Source organism: Protomyctophum parallelum (genome assembly GCF_964188405.1).
Source record: "Protomyctophum parallelum genome assembly, chromosome: 5".
NCBI lineage: Eukaryota > Metazoa > Chordata > Actinopteri > Myctophiformes > Myctophidae > Protomyctophum > Protomyctophum parallelum.
Window position 1 is genome coordinate 54,557,374 of NC_139702.1, and position 25,894 is coordinate 54,583,267.

Sequence of the window (25,894 nt, forward strand, 5' to 3'; positions counted from 1 at the left end):
AAAGGCTGCAAGCTTGATTTCAGGGATGGCCAAGAGTAACAAATTTCCTCCATTACTGTACATGTCGTTAGAAACCATCCAATGGGTAAGGCTCTGTGTAGCAGTTCTTAAAGCTTTTTGTCTTGGGATTAAAGTCATGCATCCTGGATTTGCATCCTGGATCATTTTTTATTACCACAGAGGCTAATACAGAAATTTGCCTAAGGTTGCAGTTGTCTTATTTGGCAGTTTTGTTCATGCAACTAGACTAGAGTATTCACACAGCCTATAGGCAAGAGAAAGAGCTATAGAGACATGTGCCATGTTCTATTGGCCTATGTCAGAATGTGGGTCTGTCTTTGCACGCTTGTGTGATCAGCCATATTTTACGGTGGAGTTGTGGATTCAAGATGAGGTGGCATTCTGATTCTTGTGTGTGTGTGTGTGTGTGCGTGTGTGCGCGTGCGTGCGACGCGTGCGTGCGTGCGTGCGTGCGCGAAACATGCATGCACCCATTTGTTTGGAGAAGCCATATTCTATATGGTAGTCTTTGGGTATACATCGTGGGGTGCCCTATAGCGTGTGTGCTGCACCATTATGCCTTGTGCATACATTTGTGTGTGTGTGTGCGTGCTTGCAGGCCCTGCTGACAGTGGCACTTCAGAGGAATGTTTGCCCTTTCCCTCAGCCCTTTGATGTGACCACGGCCCGCTGAGATAATGAGCCCCGCGCCCCGCCGCAAGGTGAACATCCTGCCGCGTGCCCTGGGCTCTGCCAGAGAGAACCCCCCCCCCCCCAGCACACTGACCCGCAATGCTCACAGAAAGAACACCACACTTCCACTGGAATTCAAATTAACCATCACACTGCCCTCAAATAACTGTGACTTTGTCAAGTTAGTTGCCTGTGTAACATTGACATTCCAATTTCCCATTTCACTGTAATTTCTAGGTTTTTTTGGTGGTGGGGCGATGATGTCCAGCGTGTGTGTGTGCAAACACAAACGTTGTCCTAACACAAACATTAACCCATTCTGACCTGAGATCAGATTCATACGAGGTTTCCGCCGGACACACACTGGTCTGATGAACCCATTCTGACCTGAGATCAGATTCTAAAAATGTCAGTCGTTCTTCGAATTTTTCAAAAATAGCAGACCTACAAGCTCGTATCGCGCCACTCGGTGGCGCGCTATGAGCTTGTAGATCTGCTATTTTTCAATAGCTAAAGCATAACATGATGCTAACACCAAAATGGGTTCCCGTTCAGAATGGGTTAAATGCCATTGACAATGAATGGACAGTTATGAGTGTTTGTGTAAACACAAACATTGAAGACGACGAAGGAGAGGACGCAAATTCTGATTGGCCGGAATAAGATGATGTACGGTGATAAGAGCGCCCCTCACTTCACACGGGTGTGTTTTTTTTATTTATTATTACTAATTAATGCCTTAGTGGCATGAAGGAGGATTTCATTCTCTTGGAGCTATTCCACTGCGCTCTACTCAACTCCCTTGTCACAAAAAGCGCAATTTGCAATTTGTTTTCCCATTGCAGATAGTACCCCCTCAGTGTATGTAGCTGGTAGTCATAGTGACAGCGAGAGAGCTAATGGAACAATGGCGGCTTGGTCTGGAAACGATCTCCATTTTGACTATACAGTTGTGATGGAAGGCAATGACTCTATAGTTCTTCTTCTCTTTGACCAATCAGTACTAGTCTGCAGTGTTCTCACGTCACCTTCAGTGTCACCTCAGCTCTCCTGGAACCTCTACAGAGGGGATGCCAAATAAAGTGCCATGATGTACTGATCCACAACTTCACTTGTACCCCATGGAAAACCAAAAGAGGCAAGTGGAGTTGAGCCCAGTACCATATACAGCGACACCATTTGACAGGACATAATGGCTGCAAGGCGACCAGGGATGGAACATGCGACTCCTATTATGGGGACGACGGCTCCAACCACAAGGCCACCCTGACACATGTTGATGTCCTGCACGTACGCACTAATATTCTTGCACTGTTCAGACCTGGAGTCAGACAATGACATGTTATCTTTGTGACATGGAGATGTGGAATGCCGTAGTATATATATTAAAAAAATATATATATATATATGTGTGTGTGTGTGTGTGTCCGTGTGTGTCCAGCCAATCAGAACCCAGTCTTGATGATAGGCCTACAGTGTCATACATATGTATGTATGTATGTATATACATATGTATTACACTGTATGTATGTATGTATGTATGTATGTATGTATATCATACTATGTGTGCTCCCCTACAGTACGTCTCTGGCACAGACAAACCAACCAGTGTTCTCTCACCATTAGACTGATTCATATCGACTCTCTCTGGCACAACAGGCCATTATTTCTGTTCTGGGAGAAGAAAAAAAGCACCTGTGTCATCTTTGTGGCTCAGCCAGCTTTCATTGGGACAGGCCCAGTCGTAACATCGCAAATTTGATTCCACCTCATGAGCGCTGTCACTATTCATCCCTTCCCTCATATCCTTTGTAGGTTTCCTGTCATTCTGATATATTTTATAGTCATTGAAATAGTAAAATCAGTATTTTATATGAAGCCAAAATGCATTGACAATAGTCTCCTTGTTTTTTTTTTAGCTATAGCTTTCCATCAAATTCAAAATGAAGAGTTGAACATTTTTAGGGGCAGATGGAGTGTTTTTGATACAGGCAAGGCCTGTATCGCACAAATTATCCTTTTCTATAAGACTATGAAAACCAGCATCATTTATTTTAGCTTGGAGCGTGTGCATGCACGGTCTCACACACACACACACACACACACACACACACACACACACACACACACACACACACACACACACACACACACACACACACACTGTTTAATGGTTTATGAACCTCATTGTGTAACCCAGTTTAACCCATTCTGACCGGGCACCCATTTTGGTGTCAGCATCATGTTATGCTTTAGCTATTGAAAAATAGCAGATCTACAAGCTCATATCGCACCACCGAGTGGCGCGATATGAGCTTGTAGGTCTGCTATTTTTGAAAAATCGAAGACACTTTTAGAATCTGATCTCAGGTCAGAATGGGTTAATAATGAAACTGTCAGGATGTAATAGACATTTTTAGAATCTGATCCCAGGTCAGAATGGGTTGTGTACCGTACTCCATCGCATGCTGCTCAGCACGGCTGTATTGCAGCTCCAAAATAAGACAAATGATCACGCACGTGTGTGTGTGTGTGTGTGTGTGTGTGTGTGTGTGTGTGTGTGTGTGAGTGTGTTGATGATGTGTGCATGTGAATGCATGACTTTAAGTATCACAGTCTCTGATCTCTTGGCCATGTGCTGCTGCCAATACTTTCAGTATATACTCATATACGTGATATACTATGAGGTTATTCTGTGTGGAGTGTGTTTGTTTTGCGGGTTGCCATGTGTGTACAGTATACCATGTGTCGGTCATGTGCTGCATCTCTCTGTGAGTTAATGGTACGTGTTTGATGTGTACATTCCTCCAGGGCCTTGCTGCTGCTGTGTGTGTGTGTGTGTGTGTGTGGGGGGAGGGGGGGGGAGGGGGGGGTCGTCTGATGGTGACAGTTGGTTCAGTAGTTCAGTGTGACAGTCCTTCAAAATTCACTCGTGAATTTCTCACCCCACCATGTGTGTGTGTGTGTGTGTGTGTGTGTGTGTGTGTGTGTGTCACAGTGTGTGTGTGCGTGTGCGTGTGTGTGTGTGTGTGTGCGTGTGCGTGTGCGTGTGTGTGTGTGTGTGTGTGTGTGTGTGTGTGTGTGTGTGTGTGTGTGTTTTTATTCATATTTAATTGAATTTTTCAGCTACTGCAGGGGAAAAAAAAGCTTTCAGCTATATCTCCCACAACTGAGAGTTTTGGTGTTAGCCTTAACTTGTTTTTCTTAAGATGCAGGACAATACGGGGTTTCAAATTTCCCAAACAAAGATATGAGAGAGAGAGAGAGAGAGAGAGAGAGAGAGAGAGAGAGAGAGAGAGAGAGAGAGAGAGAGAGAGAGAGAGAGAGAGAGAGAGAGAGAGAGAGAGAGAGAGAGAGAGAGAGAGAGAGAGAGAGAGAGAGAGAGAGAGAGAGAGAGATGTGTAATGGGGATGATGGTGACGGGAGGACTTCAGAGATGCGTCTCCCTCCAGGACAGGCTTTTCCTGGGTTTCTTAGACCTCCTCATCTTGCACCACCATTGCACCCTCCCCATCTTAAATGAATCCCCCTACCCACCGCCCACCCCCGTTCGTCTCTTCATTACCCCCTGGGCACGTGGCACTCCTTCGCTTGTCGGAGGCCCCCAGCTTTCTTCTCTGTTAATTGGGTTTGGTTGCGTTAAACTCTCCCTCTGGCCAAACGAAGGGCCATCCTGCCAAAAAAAAAAGCATTCCGTTTTTAGCTACTCTGACTGAAAGGGCTGCTGCTGCTGGTGGTGGGGTCCAACCCACTCCCGGAATGGTAATTGGTTATTTATTTAAGCGCACCCCAGGTTGGTTCCTTCCTTTTGGTTTTGGTGAGGGAGGGAGGGAGAGAGAGAGAGAGAGAGAGAGCAAGAGAAAGGGAGTGTCGAGGAAGAGAGAGGATTGAAAGCAGAGGCAAGGGGTGCGAGTCATGGATGGATGGACGGATGAAGAGGGGAAGGAGGGTGTGTGTGTGTTGTGTGTTGTGTGTGTGTGTGTGTGTGTGTGTGTGTGTGTGTGTGTGTGTGTGTGTGTTGGGGGGGGGGGTGAAGAGAATGCAAGTGAGGGAAGGAAAGAATATGGAGGGGTGCAGAGTTTTCTTTTCCACTATAAATCCACCCTAGGGGATGGAGAGGGTTGGGATGTTTGCTCACCTTTGCTGGTTAAAGGTCAAACCACACACACACACACACACACACACACACACACACACACACACACACACACACACACACACACACACACACACACACACACACGCGCGCGCACAAACACCTGAGAGCGAACACCTGTGTTGGCTCTGTAGCATTTTTATTCTAGGGCACACCCTCTTCTCTCTCCTACTTTCAGCCTTCCATAGTATTTCAGTCAGTAATCTTGTCCTCTTTATTGGCGAGTCATCAGATGAAACGGTGGCCAAAAGACATGCATTTGATGGGTTCGTTCTCTGTGTGACTGTGAGCTATTCTTTCAAAGGTTTTTCCCGGGGGGTTGATGTCATAACAAGATGAACGCAAACTTTCGCAAGCCTTTACAATGTCTTTATAGTATTGATGTAAGGGGTGAAACTACACACACTGTACAAGCTGTATTGTTACACCACAGTTAGTAACGTGTATTCTCTAATTCTCTGCTTAACATGGAGTTATTCACCTCACAGTCTTATCCAGAGCAACTTTCACAGTATCATTATCCCCTAGGTTCAACATGTACACATTGTTCATGTGGTAATACTGTTCTAATTCAGTTCTGTTAATTCAGTTCTGTCATACACTATCCACACACATTTCAATAGCTTCATATACCAGTGAGATGCCCTGAGTGCGAGAAGCGACCTTGCATCTGCCTGGGTGACGGGAGACTGCTGGGCAGGCGCTGGCGCAGATCAACATATGGAATTAATTCTGTATTACCCATATATGGAGCGTGTCTTGAATGTACAGGGTTTGATGAGGACAGATCAACATATGGAAAGTCAGCTCCATATATGGAGATCTAAGGGTTTGAGGTTTGATGTAGAGTTGCTGGCCGGCTCCATATAGATCTAGGTGATGATCCAGTCTTCTCCTTGTATGGCTATCCAGGGTTTGAAGAGGTCAGTGTCGTGATCTTCATATATAGAGACGGCCGTATATGTGACGTATCACGAGGCGTGATGTCACAAGGCGTGACCATATAAGGAGGCGTGATGTCACGAGGCGTGACCATATTTGGAGGCGTGATGTCACGAGGCCTGACCATATATGGAGGCGTGATGTCACAAGGCGTGACCATATATGGAGACCTACGGTCGCAATTATTTCATGCATGCATGCAGCCTCCTCTATATCTTTCTGCCTATAGTCTCTGCAGCACCGATCCACCTCATTGTCCTATATACATCACTGTAGTTTATGATCTGTTTTCTTGGTCTTCATTCAGCATAAGGAGACAGTATTATTTTTATTCAAAGCCATAGGCTACTGGGCAAACTCTTCATATCTTTGTAATCTCTTATCACCCACCTACAGATTCATAATTGTGTCTCCCTGGAAAGAAAAGTTTAACTGAGGAGTGCAATTGCTATTCCTAAACTGGATTTTGTATCGGGGATCTGTTGTCATGCATAATATTTTTGTAACCTTGTAATGGTTTGAATGTAATGGAAAAAGAGAGATTTTAAACTCCAAGGAACTCCAAGTTATATAATGGACAAATGAATGAAATAAAAGGAGCTTGTTGTAAAAAGTAAATTCGCCCTCCTTAGTCTTCCCCAGAGTTGTGTCTCTTAACAGTGAGCACAGGTGAAGTTGGGTTGAGGAGCCATCAGGGGAACGAGCTGAGGAAGATGTGGGGTCTTATTAAGGAGAAGAGAGTGGGAGAGATTTAGACTCTGCAGCATGGGAATCCACCGGCAGCCATCGACCGCTCTACGACTGAGACAACCTCCACCTTCTCCCCCTCCCCGGCTGTTTCTCGAAACACCTCGCTTTTTTCCACGCACTCTCGTTGTATAGCTGCGGGCACGAAGAGTCCTCATTGCATATAAATTACAGAAGTGGGAAGTGATTATTATAAGAAATTCCGCGCTTTCCCGTTTCTTCCCCTCTTTTTTTTTCCACTGCACTCTGCAGAAGTGTGGGATAATTGAGTGGAGTACAAAAGCCCTGCTGTGAGAGTGGGAGAGAGAGAGAAATAAGAGGGAGCGAGAGAGAGAGCTGGAGAGGCGTTATAAAGAGGATAAGACACACTGTACGTGGTTGTGATGGACAGGCAGACGGACGGTGTCCACACGAATCAACCAGTTACCTGCATTGACTGGATTGTGGAATCTCATCCATAAACTAAAAGCCCAGAGTCAACCCACGGCACCATCATACCATCCCCTGTTTTCAGACCATCCCTCCCTCCCATCCCCTGTTTTCAAACCATCCCTCCCTCCCATCCCCTGTTTTCAGACAACGTTAAAGTCACTGCACACTGCTGGAGCTTTTTCCCCCCCTCCACGGACGGCTCGCTGCCAGCTCCAGTTCCGCACAATGAATTTCTCTTTAAAGCCACATCTAAGGGCTTCTTTTAAAAAGGGCCTGGCCAAAAAGCCCCGGTTATAAAATTCCAAAAGGAACGTTTTTTTTCTTTTCAATCGGTGTAGACTCTCTCTCTCTCTCTCTCTCCCCATCTCTCTCTCTCTCTCTCTCTCTCTCTCTCTCCCCATCTCTATTCGCTCCCACTTGCTCCCTGTGAAAGGAATATGAACAGAAGAATATTCTAAACCTATTATTTCTCATTGACAATGAAAAAGGGGGACCTCCAATATGGCTGCTTTCCTCGATCGCCGCCTCTGGGTAAGATGAAGAGAAAGAAAAATGATGAGGGAGTTAAGGTATTCTGAACGGGAACCCATTTTGGTGTTAGCATCATGTCGTGCTTTACCTATTGAAAAATAGCAGATCTACAAGCTCATATCGCGCCACCGAGTGGCGCGATACGAGCTTGTAGGTCTGCTATTTTTGAAAAAAATCGAAGAACGACTGACATTTTTAGAATCTGATCTCAGGTCAGAATGGGTTGATCAGACCAGTGTGTGTCCAGTGGAAACCTCGTATGAATCTGATCTCAGGTCAGAATGGGTTAAGGTAACGCTGTGTGAAACTTTCAGTTGTGGCTGTCCAACCAGCTCTTCTTGGAGCTTGGTAAACACGTGTAGCAGCTTTCTAACTGTGCATGTGCGTAACTTGGCCAGGACCAGGAGGCAGGAAGAAAGGCACGGCGAGCCAATAACCTGGCTGGAAGTACTAAAATGGTGATTTGTTGGCATGGTTACCCAGTCACCCCGAATGACTGGACCTTTCAGGGGATCCAGTAAAACACTGTTGCCAGTTGACGGTGACATACATAAAGCACATTGCTCATTTCTAATTTAGGAATGTGTTGTGTATAGGATATGTTGTTTTCATGAGCTTAACTGGGTCGGACCTGCGGCATGTTTTTGAACGGTGCTATCATGTTGTAAAAAAAGCAGAGATCCTTCCTTCCGGCTTTGCAGTATCTAAATTTCACTGCCAAATGACGATGAAAATGAAGGTAGATGAAGTGATGATGACATTAGAATATTCTGATAGACCTCCCAACATGGCGGAACGTTCCACCACGTATAACCGCTGGCAGCCAAACCTCCAAATTTCCATGTCCGACCTCTATTCCATGGTCACTATGCTTTTACAGCAATTTTCTTCCTAAAGGGCACCAGTGCTGTGGTAGGGGAGGTATGGTGTATGGCATGCAAGGTTTTCCTGAATACGCCCCCAAAGATTGTTAAAAGGTGTATCGGGTAGGAAGGTATGGTTTATGGCATGCACGTTTCCCTTGAATACACCCCCCAAGATTGTTAAAAGGTGTGTCGGTCACAGGGGCCAGGGATGTTCTCCCTGGTGGGTTTAGCTTTAAGGGTGGCATACAATGCAGAGGGATTATTAAGAAGTGGAGAAAAATGAGCTTTGACAGCTGCAACTGGGAGACACAAAAGAGGTTCTTCTCCACTATGGTGGATCAAGAGCATTTCAAAAAGCCCTCTCAGCTTTCACATAATGCCAGCAAGTCCATCACTACTGCCCCTACTGTGTGTGTTGGTGTTTGTTAGTGCTATATACCTTAGTATAATTATGATATCTCCACTTTGTAGAGTTGAAGATGTTGTAGGCTATATGTTTGTATGACATTTTAAGAGAATATTCAAGTATACAGTGTAATACACAGCAAAATGTTTTCATTTAACTCTGAGAGTTAAATTAACATTCAGAATTGCATTGTGTATCAAACATGTCTGTCCAAAATGCAGTGTGCTGCTGTGTATAGACATGTGTCTGCACTATAAATATGATTTAAGTGTCTCCTGTTCCCTCCATCCTCTCTGCTCTGAGTCAAACGGCCGTGAAGACCAGAACGAAGGGCAGTCCTCCAACTTCTTATCTCTTTCCCGCGGGGGAACAAATGGAGTGGAGACGCGTAAAAAAGAGGGATGCTATCATTCAGTCATCCAGTGGAGGCATGTCCTAGGTGCCTCCCATTAGCCTCCTAATGTTAGGAGGAGGCCTAACCCTCTCCCAGATTATGCAGATTATCCCGTCACCTGTGACCTAGACTGACCCCCGTCAAACAACCTGCCTCACCTGGGCTGGATTTCAAAGGAAGCTACAGAGCTGAATTAGTTGACCATTATGCAGTGATTATGTGCTTCAGGGCTCTGGGGGGTTTGCCTTGTTTTCAGCAGAAACAATGTGCTGGTTGAACCTGGTTTCTGATTACCATGACGTCTGAACTGGCCAAGCCCCAGTTTGGTCATCTTGCCAAGCATATACATACAGATACACACACACACACACACACACACACACACACACACACACACACACACACACACACGTCCACACACACATTCCCTCTCGTACACTTTATGTTAACACACATACTCACACAGGAGCACATACCACACACACACACACACACACACACACACACACACACACACACACACACACACACATGCAGCACCCCTGGGTCCTGGCTAAGACGTTCCCAGACAGAGGAACGGGGCGGAGGGGGAGGGTGGTGCCAGTCTGTGAGCATGTCGCAGGGGGGAACGCTGACATTCCAACCAAACTTCGACTCAGGAGGATGAAGAGGAGGGTGGGAGAGGAAGGGGGGCACTCCGAGTCCTACCCCCTCCCGGTCCTGTTCCAACGACTCAATCAGCCCAGCAGGCATGCCACCTTGCCCGCAGACACCTCACTGGCACTACCAAACAGTGAGGCCAATACTAGTGATCTTATTGGCCTACTAGTTGGAGTGACCGCTACGTTACATAAACATTCAGTCCATTGTTGAGATTCATAAGACGTGGAGGTGGAATAGAAAACCCCTGTTCTCTCATTTCAGTGAACCTATCGCGTATACTCCCCCGGAAGTATCTCTCTCCCCTGGGGTTTCATGACGTATAGAGCATGCGCAAAGCTCACATTTGGGCACATTTGGTCGTGGCACATTTTAGCGTGTATGCCCATGTGTGAAGCCAATCAATGCTTTGTTCACAATATACTGTACACACTTCAGTCATTTTCTACCCATAGCTAAGGAAGCAATGCTGTCTTTTTACTTGTCTTTTTTGTTTAGTATAGTTTTCTTTGACATTGGGAACTGGACACTAGACTGATGCATTTCAGATTAACCGTATATCCTTTTTTACAGAGACTTGATATTTTGACTTTCTGGTCAGCCCAGTTCTCGGGGCCCAGCTTGTGAATAGTAGATTTAGCATGGCTAAGCTGTACCATGTGTTCTCCACTGCTGAAGCGTGTAAGCGCTAGCGGTGCTGGCAGGTTTAGGGAACAGGGGGTAGTTGGGGCAAGGAGGGAGTTTAGGTCTGGCTGGATCTATTTTGGTTGTTGTTGGGGGGGGGGGGTGGGGGTGGGGGGTGCGTGAGGGTGTGTTGAGTGTGCAGGTCATCCCCCTCTGCTTCAGCCCAGGGGTTGTGGGTTGGTGAGGGGGGGCTGTGGGGTGAGGGGGGCTGTGGGCTGCAGCCAGCCAGGACACTGTTGACGTGATTACCTCTCCTTCGTGTTTTGGTTCCACTGCAGATGTGCGTGCGTGCGTGTGTGTGTGTGTGTGTGTGTTTCTCTCTCTCTATCCCTAACCACCACCCTCACCCCCATCCCTCCTCCTCCCATCCGTCCTCCGGCTCTTGGCTCTGTAATGAACTCCCCCCTTATTCACCGGCTAATGACTGCCTTTGATCTCCCACATAAGACCTCTGCTCTGACTCTCTACCCTGTGGGTCTCTCTCTCTCTCTCTCTCTCTCTCTCTCTCTCTCTTGCTTGCTCGCTCACTCCTGCACTATTTCTCTCTCGCACCCTCTCACTAGCTTCCTTCTTTCCTTCGTCTTTCTTTCTCGTTCTGTTGTTGTCTCTTAACTCACTTTCTTTCCGTCCATCTCATTTTCGAAAACCCACAGAAACAAACACCCTAAAACTCTCTCTTTCTCTATCTCTTGTTCCTTTGAGGCAAACAGGGCACTTGGTTCTTTGCTGACCTAAACTACTGTACACCGTTTTTTTAAGGTGTTTGGTGAGGGGGAGAGACGGTTAGAGGTTATTTATATCTGGCTCAGGGGGAAGGTGTTTTTTCTTCTCCCATTTATTTGCACTGTGCCATTAATGTTCACCCCACATCTATAAGGAAGCTCTGTAAACGGCACACTATAAGACCACCCGTACAGCACGGTGTGCAACGGCGTGGAGAACCTACTGTAGATCATGTGACAGCAGCGGGGAGGGGAGAGAGGCCATTTTGAAAAACCCCAGCACACACCAGTTATAGAGGAAGTACAACGGAGGAAGCTGGTTAGATGCTAAATAATCCTGATCCCCCACTTGTTGTTTTGATACATTTCAAATGGTGCAGCCAACAGTTGCAGCTGTTGCATGAAAAATGATGTGTTTCAAACCTTTTCTCCCTATAATACATCAACTCTTTGGTGGCGCGTCAACATTGTGTTAACTTTTTTCATCGATCCTGACACAGTGTTGTAACTTGCGCCTCGCAAATAATAGACAGATGGTTGAAATAAAAAACGGTCAACTGGTTTCTTCTGTCTTTTCTTCCATGGTCCAGTGGCGTTCCAGTGGTCTGGCTGTCACACTGCTTCCATAATACATTTGATGCCGAAGCGTTAAAACAATGGGTTTCTCTCTCTCTCTCCACAGTCCAACAAGGTCCCAGTGGTCCAGCCCTCACACGCAGTCCACCCCCTCACCCCGCTTATCACATACAGCGACGAACACTTCGCCCCGGGCCCACACTCCGGACACCACCCGCAGGACGCAAACAACAAACAAGGTACGAGGGGCCGTGTTTGGTCGGGTGATTTTGGATTTTTGATTTGATTTGATTAGCAATGCAATAAAACCACTGGGGTTACAGCAGTTTGAGACCTTGGACTTATTTCCATTTGCGAAATAAATAAATAATAATTAAAATTATTAATTATTTGAAGCCGTTTCTGTGGGAGGGGAAGACATACAACACATGTCTTGAAGCGATGATCCTTTGAACATGTGGCTGATACGTTATCCAGTAAGCTAGTATCCTGAGATTAATTTAATTTAGTTGCTCAAACGGTTAAAAAAAAAGAAAAAAACATGGTGAGTTCAGTTCGATGATATATAATAAAAAGAAAGACACAAAAAGAAAGATAAATGACTTTTTTTTTGCTTTGCTTGTGGTATAAATAAAAATCTGAAGGGCCCTAAAAATAAAAACATCACCTCAATGTGAAGCACAAAAGAAAACCAAAGCTGAAGATGACAAGCAAAGATAGAATGTTAAAAATGATAACAGAAGCCAAATGACAGCCGAGATCTCATTTACACACGGTCAAAGTGAAGAAGGAAAATAAAAAAAGTTGTATCTCACAGATGGGAACGGTTCATATGCAAAACTTGATGACATGAAACCTCAAAGTCCTCTCTTCTCATGAGACAAACTAGTCCGAACTGAAGGCATAACTGGATCATAGAAGTAGACCTATATAGCTTCTACTGTACTCATATTTCCGCCTTTATGTATAATGTAATGATTAGGTGAGCCGTGAAGCAATTGCAAACTATTGACCCTGTCTGTCTGTCTGTATCTTCAATCTATCAAGTCATAACACAAGCCTGTGAATATCTGACATAATTACATACTGTATGGTGCAATTTCATATTGTCATACATAACTAATGAACATTCATCATAGAATGGTGATTGGTGAGACAGAGTGCATCACTTCCCTGTGTTGTTTTGTCGATGACATAAGATAATCATTTAAAATAATGTTTGCCATTTTGCGGCTTAACTATGCACACCTCTAAATTGCCCTTGTTGTTAGTATACTAAAGTGTTTGTATTTACTTATTTCGATAGGATACTAGAAAGAGAGGGAGTGGTGGAGGGCAGAGAGAAGGTAACACAGACGCCCTGCTGGGGAGCTGCAGTGCCAATGCGGGACCCTGAGACCTTTCTATTTGACATAAATGTGTTTAAGTGACTGGAAAGAAATGGTAGCAAGAGGACATGCCATCTGTCACACATGACATGCTTCACGAGCCGGGATCTCGAACCTATGTCATCCTCACAGCCAGTCCTGTGTCTGTAGTGGTGAATTGTGCTGGGCGGCTGAGCCACCCCGGGCACAACATGCATTTCCCAACATAGGCACGTTATGACAGCTTCCCAGAAGTGTGCCGTCTCTCTCCTCTCTCTGAGGAGCAGCATCAAGGCCATAACTCTGACAGCTCCAGAGGAACACTTTAGAAGAGCTTCTCAGAAAGCTGGAGTGGGCTTTGGCAGCCTCTTCACAAGCACATGCACCCGCCCCCCCAACACATACACACACACACACACACCCCCCCCCCAGGAGCGGGAGAGGGGAATGAGCAGACAGGATGATAATGGAGGTAAAAGGAGGTTGTAGTTCTGAGGGACTGGCTATAAATAACAATGTGAAATCCAACACAGGAGGGACACTGGAGGATTGGATGAAGGGAAATTAGGAAGTCGGAGGAAACGGCGCTCGCTCAGTGCATTGTGTGAGATATTGAACTCATGAGACACATTCAGAGAAAACGGTTGAGTCTGAAACGGGGAGGGACATAATTATTTTTAATGGTGAACTGAATTAAAAAAAGATTTCTGCAGGTGTATGCACGTAAACACACACACACACACACACACACACACACACACACACGATGATGATGAGCAAGATAAAAGACATCCCTTCATCCCTTGTCCGTGTACTACTCTTTATGAAGTCATGCTCTCCATTTCAGAGTAATATTTATGTTGGTCTTGTCGGTCCTCAGGGATCCAGCATGTGAGCTGATGATAAACATTAGAGAGCAGAGAGAGCTCTCCAGAGGCTCTCTCTCCCTCTGTATTTGATCCTCGTACACACAGCCTATGGAACAGTGTACATATGAAAGAGTTGCTGTATATGAACTCCCTGGACACATTTCATAGCCTCATAAAGGCTGAGCTCAAGTTGTTGCTGAAATAAAGTGTCTCTCTTTATCTCATTCCCCTTTTTCACTCTTCATGGTATCTCCATCTCTCTCTGACCTCTCTCTCCCTTCCTCCCTCTCCACCCTTTCTTCTGACATCTCCTCTCCTTACTCTTCGAATTCCCCTTACACTCTCCCTTCCTCCATTGCTGTCTTTCTCTGTCATCCATCTCTCTCTCTCTCTCTCTCTCTCTCTCTCTCTCTCTCTCTCTCTCTCTCTCTCTCTCTCTCTATTCCCTGCCCTCTCTTTCTCTCGCTTTCACTTCACGCATTGACCAATTGCTCCCTTCCTCACTATAGGATCAGGACTTTGATCTCCTCGTTAATTATGAAAAATCACCATGGATTTTCTCATTATGAGCTCTAATATGCGCCGGGCTGCAGAGCGGCATGCGCCGAAGGTTGAAAGGGAACCATTTCCAAGTCAACCTTTTTTTATTTAAATACAATTCAAGCTATCATTGTCAGAAGCGAGGTTAAATATCCCCACCCTTACTCGCCTACTCCCGTTCACATCTTAACCCATTCTGAACGGGCACCCATTTTGGTGTCAGCATCATGTTATGCTTTAGCTATTTAAAAATAGCAGATCTACAAGCTCATATCGCGCCACCGAGTGGCGCGATACGAGCTTGTAGGTCTGCTATTTTTGAAAAAAATCGAAGAACGACTGACATTTTTAGAATCTGATCTCAGGTCAGAATGGGTTCATCAGACCAGTGTGTGTCCGGCGGAAAACTCGTATGAATCTGATCTCAGGTTAGAATGGGTTAAATATCCCCACCCTCACTCGCCTACTCCCGTTTTACACATCTTAACCGGCATCATCACTCCCTATATACCTTCTCTCTACCTCTGTCATTCCCATGCCTGTTTGGGACGTTCCTTCCACCTACCCCTCCCTCACCTTGCCCCCTTCCCCTCCTGCCCTGAGGAGAGCCCTGAGGAGTGTGCTCTGGTGGATTAGTGGGCAGGAGGTGGTATAGAGCCGTGCACGTTACACTGGCTTTGGAGATATAAGCCCCGTCCTTGCCCTGTATTTTGGAGGGGGGGTGTTAGGCTCTTTAGACCTCAACCCCAGAGAGAGAAAGAGAATGGAGAGAAAAGAGAGAAGTGAAGAGAAGTGGAGAAAAGCCAGACTCCAACAGGGATTAGAAGACGGTGCTAATCTGGAGGCATTTGCCCTCTTTCTTAGCTGTGTGCACGATGTGCTGAGATTGTGTGTGTGCGTGTGTGCGTGTGTGTGCGTGTGCGTGTGCGTGTGTGTGTGTGTGTGTGTGTGTGTGTGTGTGTGTGTGTGTGTGTGTGTGTGTGTGTGTGTGTGCGTGTGCGTGGGTGTGGGTGTGTGCGTGTGCGTGCGTGCATGTACAGTATATTGCAGTGCATGTTTTTCAAGGTTTATATATCACTGGTAGTACACAGAAGAATCCAGAGTGAGTTAAATGAACAGATATCCAATGTGATAGATTAGTATACCATAGATAAACAGTGTATTCTAGTTGAGGTGGAGAGGACCTCTAGTGGGATTTAAATCCTAGGCCCAGGATGAGCCTCGTGTGGATCCACAGACGGATGGCCTTAATCTGACCTGAGATCAGATTCTAATAATGTATGTTTGAAAATGACAGTTTTCTGAAAAAGCTATGTTTGCGAACGCAGTGAGCCACTTACTATGACAGCAGGGGCTGAATGTCTGTGTGTGTGTGTGTCTGTGTGTCTGTGTGTGTGTCTGTCCCACTGTTACACCACCCGCCCGCCACCAGAGGGCGCAGCTGTAGCACACACACACACACACAGGGCGCAGCTGTAGCGCACACACACACACACACACACACACACACACACACGCGCACACGCACACGCGCACACACACACACACACACACACACACACACACGCACACACAACCACACACACACAAGCTGCGTTCGCTTCACGCGTTTGCGCGTCTTACTTGTTCTATGTCAGTCGTTCTTCGATTTTTCAAAAATAGCAGACCTACAAGCTCGTATCGCGCCACTCGGTGGCGCGATATGAGCTTGTAGATCTGCTATTTTTCAATAGCTAAAGCACAACATAGTGCTAACACCAAAATGGGTGCCCGCCCAGAATGGGTTAACCACTTCAGGACTGAGACCAGATTCTACATGTCTTTGAAATCATGAGATTTTTCTGAAAAACCTATGTTTCTATGTCAGTGGTTCTCAAACTATTTCAAGGTCAAGGACCCCCAGAATTATATGTATTTGGCCGCGGACCCCAATCTAAAAATATGTTGTTCCAGGGACCCCTCCAGAAGAAAGGATTTAGTTAAAAAACGTACACTCTGAAAGATATTATATATTCAAAGATTTGCGCCTCATTTTCGAGATTTTTCAAAAATAGCAGATCTACAAGCTCGTAGCGTGACACTCGGTGAGCTATGAGCTTGTAGATCTTCTATTTTTCAATAGCTAAAGCATAACATAATGGTTAAAACATCAAAAGGGGTTCCCATCCTGGTTAACCACTTTAGCATCATGACGACGAGATACTGTCAAATTATATTCAGCCTTCACTGCATTCATGCACGCCGTCTGCCTCGCGTCCCTGTTGCATTATAGAGTCTCCTGCTTCATGAACCAGGGAGTCTTTGCCCTTGAATCATGGTAGGATTGATGGGAGATGGAGAGGAGCTTAGCCATGGAGGCACAGTGACAGTCAGTCAGTCAATCCGCCCTACAGGGAGAGCCACAGCCCCTGCCACACAACGAGGGCCTTAATTAACCAGTGATCAGCTTAACCCATTCTGAACGGGCACCCATTTTGGTGTCAGCATCATGTTATGCTTTAGCTATTTAAAAATAGCAGATCTACAAGCTCATATCGCGCCACCGAGTGGCGCGATACGAGCTTGTAGGTCTGCTATTTTTGAAAAAAATCGAAGAACGACTGACATTTTTAGAATCGGATCTCAGGTCAGAATGGGTTCATCAGACCAGTGTGTGTCCAGTGGAAACCTTCGTATGAATCTGATCTCAGGTCAGAATGGGTTAAGGCACACGCACGCACTGGGAGGAGCAGCTCAGATTGGGGTAATATGGTGATTTTGTGTCAGTTGATAATGGAGAGGTCAAGACACACACGCTCAAGAACCCACTGGTGCATTGTCCTTGATTTGTGTTGAAGTTTATTCATTGAGGTGTTGTTTTTTTTACCACGATCATCTGCTTTTTTTACTTGGTTTTCTTTTGAGCTGACATGATTTGAGATGAGGACCGGACTGGAATTCCTTTATCTCTGCTGCATGTATTGGTGATTTATTGTCATCTTTCTGTGTTATCAATCATCGTTGGATACATTTTGCAGCGGTGCCCTGCAGTTTTGAAAATGGGGTTAAAAGTGCATCACTGTCATTGTAGTGTATATACTTCACAGTCGCACAATTTCAGTCTACCACTTTCTACAGTACTTTCATGTGTCTAATTATCGTGGTTGTTGTGGCTGCAGGTATGCAGAGGCATCACCAAGGGCCCGACATGACTAACTTCTACTCCTTGTCACCTGGAGGTGTCGGACAGATCACCCCACCGTTGGGCTGGTGAGTCACACTCACGCACGCATGCACGCACGCATGCACGCACGCACACACACACACACACACACACACACACACACACACACACACACACACACACACATTCCCGCAATCAATCACAAATGTGCATTCAATTATCTCAATTATCATCAATAACTACTTTACTACTTTACTGCCCAGTCAGGGTTATTTGCTTTTTTTTTTAGTGGTGCAACCACTCCAAGGAACAGCATTGACCGTCTTAACCTATGTGACTATGTTACTATGAGTACCAGTAGGGGCAAAAGTGGCGCTGTTGTGCCAGAAACAGAGAGAGAGAGAGAGATAGTGCTGCACTGTTGCCTGCTAATGAGAGGGGGGGGGGGCAGGGGGAGAGGGGAGAGGGGAGTTGCACCACTCAGTTCACGCAGGTGTGATTTTTTAAACAATTTATTTCACCACACAAAGACAATAGACAATCACAATCCAACACATAACATAACAAGACAAAACCACAGCACAAAAGGCAAAAAATAAAAGACAATAAGATTCAAAACAAAATTGTTTCTCCATTAGCAATTAGCAATATTTATTTTCATCCCACCATACAGTCCACATAACACACATAACACAAGTCCTTCATCCTGTACGAAGCAGACAGGCTTGTTAATCCTCTTCACAGTTACTCCACTGCCCTAGTGTCCTTTCCAAATCACTGTGCTTTGTAAATAGACAATAAAGGGAAACTATATGTTATATCCCCCGTTTTCCTTCAATAAAGACAAAGGCTTCCATATAGACAGACATAATATAGACAGCTCTTTTAACCATTTACCAGTATTTGGCCTGTCAATTAAAAAGAAATATATCCCTGGCTAATAAGCCGAAATATAACATTATTCTTGCCCTCTACAACTATAATAAATAACTGAACACCTTCAATATTTAATATATCTTAGAAATAGTTCATATTTCACTCAATAGGGAAAACTCCTGCAAGTTGATGATGCCATTTTGCCCATGCCATGTGTGGGCCCCGCCCCCGGCCCACAGGCGGGGTGCCCTAGTTGCGAACGCAGTGAGCCACTTACTATGACAGCAAGGGCTGAATGTCTGTGTGTGTGTGTGTGTGTGTGTGTGTCACGCTGTTACACCACCCGCCCGCCACCAGAGGGCGCAGCTGTAGCACACACACACACACACACACACACACAGGGCGCAGCTGTAGCACACACACACACACACACACACACACACACGAGCTGCGTTCGCTTCACGCGTTTGCGCGTCTTACTTGTAGTATACTATAAACCATAAGAAGAGAGATTGCCACCATCACCATCCATCCATTCATTCATCCATTCATTCCTCCACCGTGCCCCACCTCCCAGCACCGGTGCTGCAGCCTGCTGCTCTGACCACAGGCCTCCTCTGTGTGTGCCCAGCACATGTCAAAGCCATCAGCGCATGGCGTGGCCCTGCATAACCATATGGCTGCTTTCCCTCGGCTTCCAAATGTTTCTGCAAGTACTTGTCTCTCCCCCGACCGACCGCACGGCACATGAAGCTATATGAAGAGTGCTTCGTTCCACCATGAGTCTTATACTGTATATACTTTATTTTTTACTGCTGACTTTGTCAGTAAAGAATCTCAGTTTTCCCTTCTACAATTTCTCGCCATCATTCTTTCTTTCTCTCCGTGGCTCTATCTTTGGCCTATTCTCTACCCCAACCCCTGCTTTATCTCTCTTTTCTCCCTGCCTTCCTCTCTCTCTCTCTCTGTCTCTCTCTCTCTCTCTCTCTCTCTCTCTCTCTCTCTCTCTCTCTCTCTCTCTCAGTGCTACTATAGACAGTGCTTTAGGCATGCTGTGAGTGATGCCAGATGTCAGGTGTGGGATCAGACCGGGAATCAAACCCCAGATGCTCCCCTCCTGGGCTTCCTCCAATGCACCCCCCCCCCCCCCTTCCCATCCTCATGATCAAATACCCATGAACCGAAAATACCTGTAATAGCTTTGACATTCTCACAAGGCAACCTTCCACCAGCACCCATTGATTACTTATATTGTCGTCGAGTCGGTACAATTTCGGGGGTAATTTTCAGGACATCAGTGTACGTGTACAAAAGCACCGGTGTTGCGTGGTGGGAATGAGCTTAACTAAATCAGTGCTCCATTAAGTTAGTCACCAGTGAGCACTAATGGAAGTCCTCAGAGAGACTTGCATTCAACCCACAGTCTCCCACAGGGGAACCGCAAAGCAATGACACAATCTACACAATCATCTTTTCCCTTCCTTCTGTTGTGGCTGAAATGTCATGCCGAGCATTACTGCATGTGCACACTGATTTGCCTGTACTGTACATGCGTGCGTGTGCATGTGCGTGTGTGTGTGTGTGTGTATGTGTGTGTGTGTGTGTGTGTGTGTGTGTCCTTGTTGGACTGTGTGCAACATGTGATGTTCATCATCACTGCCTTGTTTCTATTTCTGGTGGTAGCGACAAATATGACGCACACACATCAAATGCGCATTCTTTTCTTTCTTTCGTCTCTCTCGCTGTGTGTTTCTCTCTCTGTTATTAATCAAAGTATACACTGCGTGCTGCTGTCGTTGCAGGTTTTCTCACCATATGGTCCCTGGCCCCCCGGGGCCCCACGCCACAGGGATCCCACACCCCGCCATCGTCAATCCACAGGTCAAACACGAGCCGCAACACGAAACTGACCTGATGAACATGTGAGTCCCCCAAACAGTGGCCCTGCTCTGTTACCACCACAGAGACGCACACACACACACACACACACACACACACACACACACACACTCACACACACACACACACACACACACACACACACACACACACACACACACACACACACACACTCACACACACACACACACACACACACACACACACACACACTTGAAAAAGTAATCAGCAAGTAGGTCCATGAGGGAGAGCGCAGAAAACGTCCAAGTCACTTGTCCCTGGTATAATCCACAGGTATACAGGTCCAAGGAAAGGTCTGAGGCCTTGCCCCTGGTATAATCCACAGGTATACAGGTCCAAGGAAATGTCTGAGACCTTGTCCCTGCCCCTGGTATAATCCACAGGTATACAGGTCCAAGGAAAGGTCTGAGGCCTTGTCCCTGGTATAATCCACAGGTATACAGGTCCAAGGAAAGGTCTGAGGCCTTGTCCCTGGTATAATCCACAGGTATACAGGTCCAAGGAAAGGTCTGAGGCCTTGCCCCTGGTATAATCCACAGGTATACAGGTCCAAGGAAAGGTCTGAGGCCTTGCCCCTGGTATAATCCACAGGTATACAGGTCCAAGGAAAGGTCTGAGGCCTTGCCCCTGGTATAATCCACAGGTATACAGGTCCAAGGAAAGGTCTGAGGCCTTGTCCCTGGTATAATCCACAGATATACAGGTCCAAGGAAAGGTCTGAGGCCTTGCCCCTGGTATAATCCACAGGTATACAGGTCCAAGGAAATGTCTGAGACCTTGTCCCTGCCCCTGGTATAATCCACAGGTATACAGCTCCAAGGAAAGGTCTGAGGCCTTCTCCCTGGTATAATCCACAGGTATACAGGTCAAAGGAAAGGTCTGAGGCCAGCACAGATGTACCACCACACACAGACGCACACATATACTGTAATCGTAACCCCAGAGACGTACCTCTATAGATACATACAGTATGTATCTCCACAGACATGTACCCATACCTCCCCAGACACAGCACACACTTCCAGGTATTTGTGCACCCAAGCACAGTAACGGCAGTATGTCCCACCTTGGCAGGGCTTCGCTGTACAAGCCCCCAGCCAGAGTTCCCTTGTTCAACTTCTGTTGATGGGAGTAGATAAGCAGCAGCAGGGGCCATGCGGCAGCGATAAGAGGGCCCACGCTTCATTTAGCCTCAGGCATCACGACACACTTAGCCAGCTACCGATACAGGTTCTAGATTGGCTGCCCGGGACTAGACGACTTCACAAATTCACCCCCTCCCCCCCCGGAGTGGAGAAATGCTCTGAGTGCCTGGAAGTGGTTATCACCAATATTTCCATTATGCATGGCCAGCTGTGTTCTGTTAGGTTGTGTTGGTATACAAATGATTATTCAGTAGTAAGCGAGTGAAGAATAGCTCCAAACTCTGTGCATGAGTGTGTGTGTGTGGATGTTATGTGGACTCGGAGACACTTGTTCTACCGCCTGCCTCAGCCATCATCTAGTGCTGACAACTCATCATATAATTATATGAACATATCTCTCAAATCCTAAGAAAACGGAGTCTGTGCATGTCGCTGCATATGCATGTGTGCGTGTATGTGAGCTGTGCACATTCTTGTCCTAAGCGATTGCCAATGCGTTGTGGAGGGAAACCGTTTGGTTGCCATTACTGGTGAAGTAATCTCTGTGCTTGAAAGCGTGCGACCGTACGTCCAACTGCACATGATTAAAGGACCGGGGCCCAGGCTCCATGGCGTGGCAGCACCCCTCGCACGCAGCCTTGCCATTGGCTCAGAGCTACCAGACCCTTGCCGCTCCCTATACTGCCACCATAGCGCCACAACAGACACCCCACCACCACTCCCCTCCCTGTTTTCCCTTTGTCCTCCATTCCGCCTTAGTGCTGTGGATAATTCTCTCTCGCACGTTATCCCGTAGACCACAAATTAGAATATTGTATCTTGCCACAAAACTCTTGCCTGTCGACGAGTCACGAGTCTATTCCTTTTGTAATGTATGACTTTGAAGAGATAGCAACGTTTATTTTGTTATCTTATTGATAGCACAAAAGTGCAGCAGCAACATGTGGTAATAAAAAAAAAAAAAAAAAAAAAAAGAGCACATTTTGTATTATTTTTCTGCCTGGTCTTTACCTCCATCCCGGTTGTGTTTTTTTGGTATTATTGCTTCAACAGGAAACCCCAACATGAACAGAGAAAGGAGCAGGAGCCGAAGAGACCGCACATCAAGAAGCCGCTCAACGCCTTCATGCTCTACATGAAAGAGATGCGCGCCAACGTGGTGGCAGAGTGCACGCTCAAGGAGAGCGCCGCCATCAACCAGATCCTCGGACGAAGGGTAGGCGGGCGGCGCATTGTCCTCCTCCTTTATCCTGATTGATCTTTTTTTTTTTTTTACGGAATATGATAAAATCATGGGGCGGGGGAGTGTAAAATAAATACAGGAAGATCACGGCCCGAACATTCTAATCTAAAGCGTGAGGAGGAGGCCATGAGTTTTTCCCATGACTTTTTGTCATTTATTTTTTTTACTTTATGTGAATATCCCTTCATGGGGTCGTGTATAGAAGCCGCTGCGGCCCCCCATCTTTTTTCAGGGCTACGTTAGAGTGATCATGTTTAAAGCTCAACCACAGGGCATCATGCTGCATATGGGCCTGCATGGTCAGTCAGTGCTCAAAGACAAAGTCATGGCTTTGTGGCGTGTCACCCCCTCTCTCCGTCCTCTCTCTGTCTCCATTGTCCTAGTAATGATGCAGTAATTCCTCAGAAATAGCTCGGGGGATCGCTGACCCTTCTTTGATCCCTACTTGAAGTAGATGGCCAAGAGGTCACCGGCCTTACAGAGATTTGTCACAGGACATCAGTTGGTCTTAAAAATACCCCCCCCCCCCCCCCAACATTTTAAAAATAAAAAATAAAACAACAACACTGTTCTATTACCATGGACGTTCTTTGATGGACCGGCAATAATCATTGTCATCATAACTATCACCGTAGCGATGTAACTCTCCTCTGTTACCAGTTAGTTACAGACTAGCAGTCTTATTGACGTTCAGTCAAATTGGATTTAATAAAATATGCCTGGATGATGGCATGGTTGGAAATGACAAAAATTTGTTCCTTTTGAGGATTGGGGGGGAGAGAAGTGGAACCACAGAGCCCATGTTAAAAGCCTTAACGAACAGGGCTGGCGGCGGAGGCAGCCAGCCACAGCAAAGCCCCAGTCTCTGCGGCATATGCATAGGGTAATGGCTCACTGACATAGGCTGTATAAAAAAAAGTGCAGCTAAATTGGAACCAGTGTTTAGATATGAAATCAGTTTCTTTTTTTCTTCTTGCTCTTTGACTCTTGTCCATGTTAATCCCTTCAGTGTGTTTGTCTCCCCTTGGTTTTTTCCCCCTCACACTTTTTATTATTATTTTATTTTTTAACACAGATCATTTGGAAGTCAAAAACACACACGTGCTGTTGGAGGGGAACATGAAAGTGCATGCCAGTAATTGACTGTGTGCTGTTCTTGTCTCATTCTTTTCTTTTTTTCTAATCTCCCTTGTACTGAAAACAGTGGCATGCTTTATCTCGGGAAGAGCAAGCTAAGTATTACGAGTTAGCCCGCAAGGAAAGGCAGCTCCACATGCAACTCTACCCCGGCTGGTCCGCCCGAGACAATTATGTAAGTACCAATAGCAGACTGGCAGTGTGAAAGAGAGCTGTGGATGCGTTGATATCATATTGCTTGATCTCTTTGTCTGCTATTGTTTGGCATTTGTGTATGTGTTCTGTTTATGTATGTCTTTGTGTGTGTGCATATGCGCGTGTGCCTCTTTTGTCTGTTGGTGTATGTGTGTGAATTTATGTCGGTCAAATTATTTCTTTGTCTGCACGCCCCGTTCTTAAAATGGCCGAACAATAGTTCCAATACTAATTCATGCTAGCCTGATCTGTGCTAATGGCCCCCGTGTTGGAGGCTCCTTTGTCTCAGCTTAATGTGTAATTCATCACTGCACACATTTTCTCTGTCCATGTTGTCATCGACACCACAATGGAGCGCAGCACCATGCCACATTATTGGTGCAGGGCGAAGAGAGAAAAGTGCCCAGTAATGCTTATGCTAGTCTTTGATGTGCTGTAATATCAGTTCAGAGCTTTTAGAAAGATGTGAGATTGATCCATTCCATAGTGTCAGGAAATTACCATGGCAGAATGACACATTTGTTTAGTTTGATTTAAAAATCTATACTAACACAGTTCTGTGAGTGCTGTGCATGTGTCCATGTGTGTTTATGTTTAGCATTGCATTTGCGTGTGTGAGGCAGTGTATGTGTACATGCTTGTAACTGTGGGGAGCATACAAACGGAAACCAAATGGACCCTCACGGGTCAGACTCTGGATTTCAAAGTGTAATAGTGTATTGGGAACACAGTTGGTAGATGCCGTCTGGTAATCAGAAGGCCCCTAACAGTTAACCCATGACCATCTGAGTAGAAATCAGTTGGGTGAAGTTGAAAACTGGGATTCATAAAGGTCTACTGTACATTATAGCAGCTGAGTGTGTGTGCGTGTGTGTGTGTGTGTGTGTGTGTGTGTGTGTGTGTGTGTGTGTGTGTGTGTGTGTGTGTGTGTGTGAGGCGTATGTAAGAAACTATGTATGCCTGCCCTTTTTACCGAAAAATGTGTGGCTCCAGCACTCACGTTCACTCCACCACCACCCACGTGCTTTGTGGTGTTTATCTGCCTCCCCTCGGACAGCCAGCAGCATCTCTCCCTCCTTCTATACCTCTGACCAGAACCCGCCACACACCGGGAGGAGGGGGCTTCACCAACACTCCTCATGAAGACCAATACATCTTATTACGCTTACTTATGTTTTCTTTTTGTTTTGAGTGACAGACTGTAGGGGAAGACTGCAGGGAATACTTTGTCATACAATGAAAAACCGGAAATAGCCGATGTACATGCTCACAACGCATTGCAGATTATTTGAGCTATTTTCACTATCTTTTTAAAATCTAGAAAGAATGTAAAACATGATATAGGTATGCCTGGTTGAAAGTGGTTTACTAAGTATACAGGCGAACTTTAAAAGACAGTGGTGCGTCATATACATAACATATCCCTGTCTGCACCCCATGCTCTCTCTCTCTCTCTCACACATCCTCTCCGTCATCCTCTCCTTTCTTTCTCCTTGTTCTGTGTCCCCCAATCTCCTCTCCGTCACCCACTCTCCCTGGTCTCCCATCTCACTCTCCTTCTCCTTCTCCTCTCTCCTCTCCGTCACCCACTCTCCCTGGTCTCCCATCTCATCTCCCTTCTCCACTCCTC

At 46.1% G+C, this 25,894-nt stretch overlaps 1 protein-coding gene across 3 annotated transcripts in view; it reads left to right on the forward strand.

Moving 5' to 3' along the window:
• Window positions 1–25,411, forward strand: part of lef1 (lymphoid enhancer-binding factor 1) — a 47,315-nt gene extending 21,904 nt beyond the window's left edge. Inside the window, exons 4-9 of one of the 3 annotated variants that reach the window (XM_083765648.1) lie at window positions 11,916–12,048; window positions 17,744–17,834; window positions 20,427–20,546; window positions 22,725–22,905; window positions 24,137–24,244; window positions 25,258–25,411. In XM_083765648.1, the coding sequence (XP_083621774.1) occupies window positions 11,916–12,048; window positions 17,744–17,834; window positions 20,427–20,546; window positions 22,725–22,905; window positions 24,137–24,244; window positions 25,258–25,407 (783 nt within the window). In that variant the 3' untranslated portion in view covers window positions 25,408–25,411. Of the gene's footprint in view, window positions 1–11,915; window positions 12,049–17,743; window positions 17,835–20,426; window positions 20,547–22,724; window positions 22,906–24,136 lie in introns of all 3 variants that reach the window. The other 2 variants (XM_083765649.1, XM_083765650.1) reach the window with 2 other exon arrangements.
• Window positions 25,412–25,894: the final 483 nt, after the last annotated feature.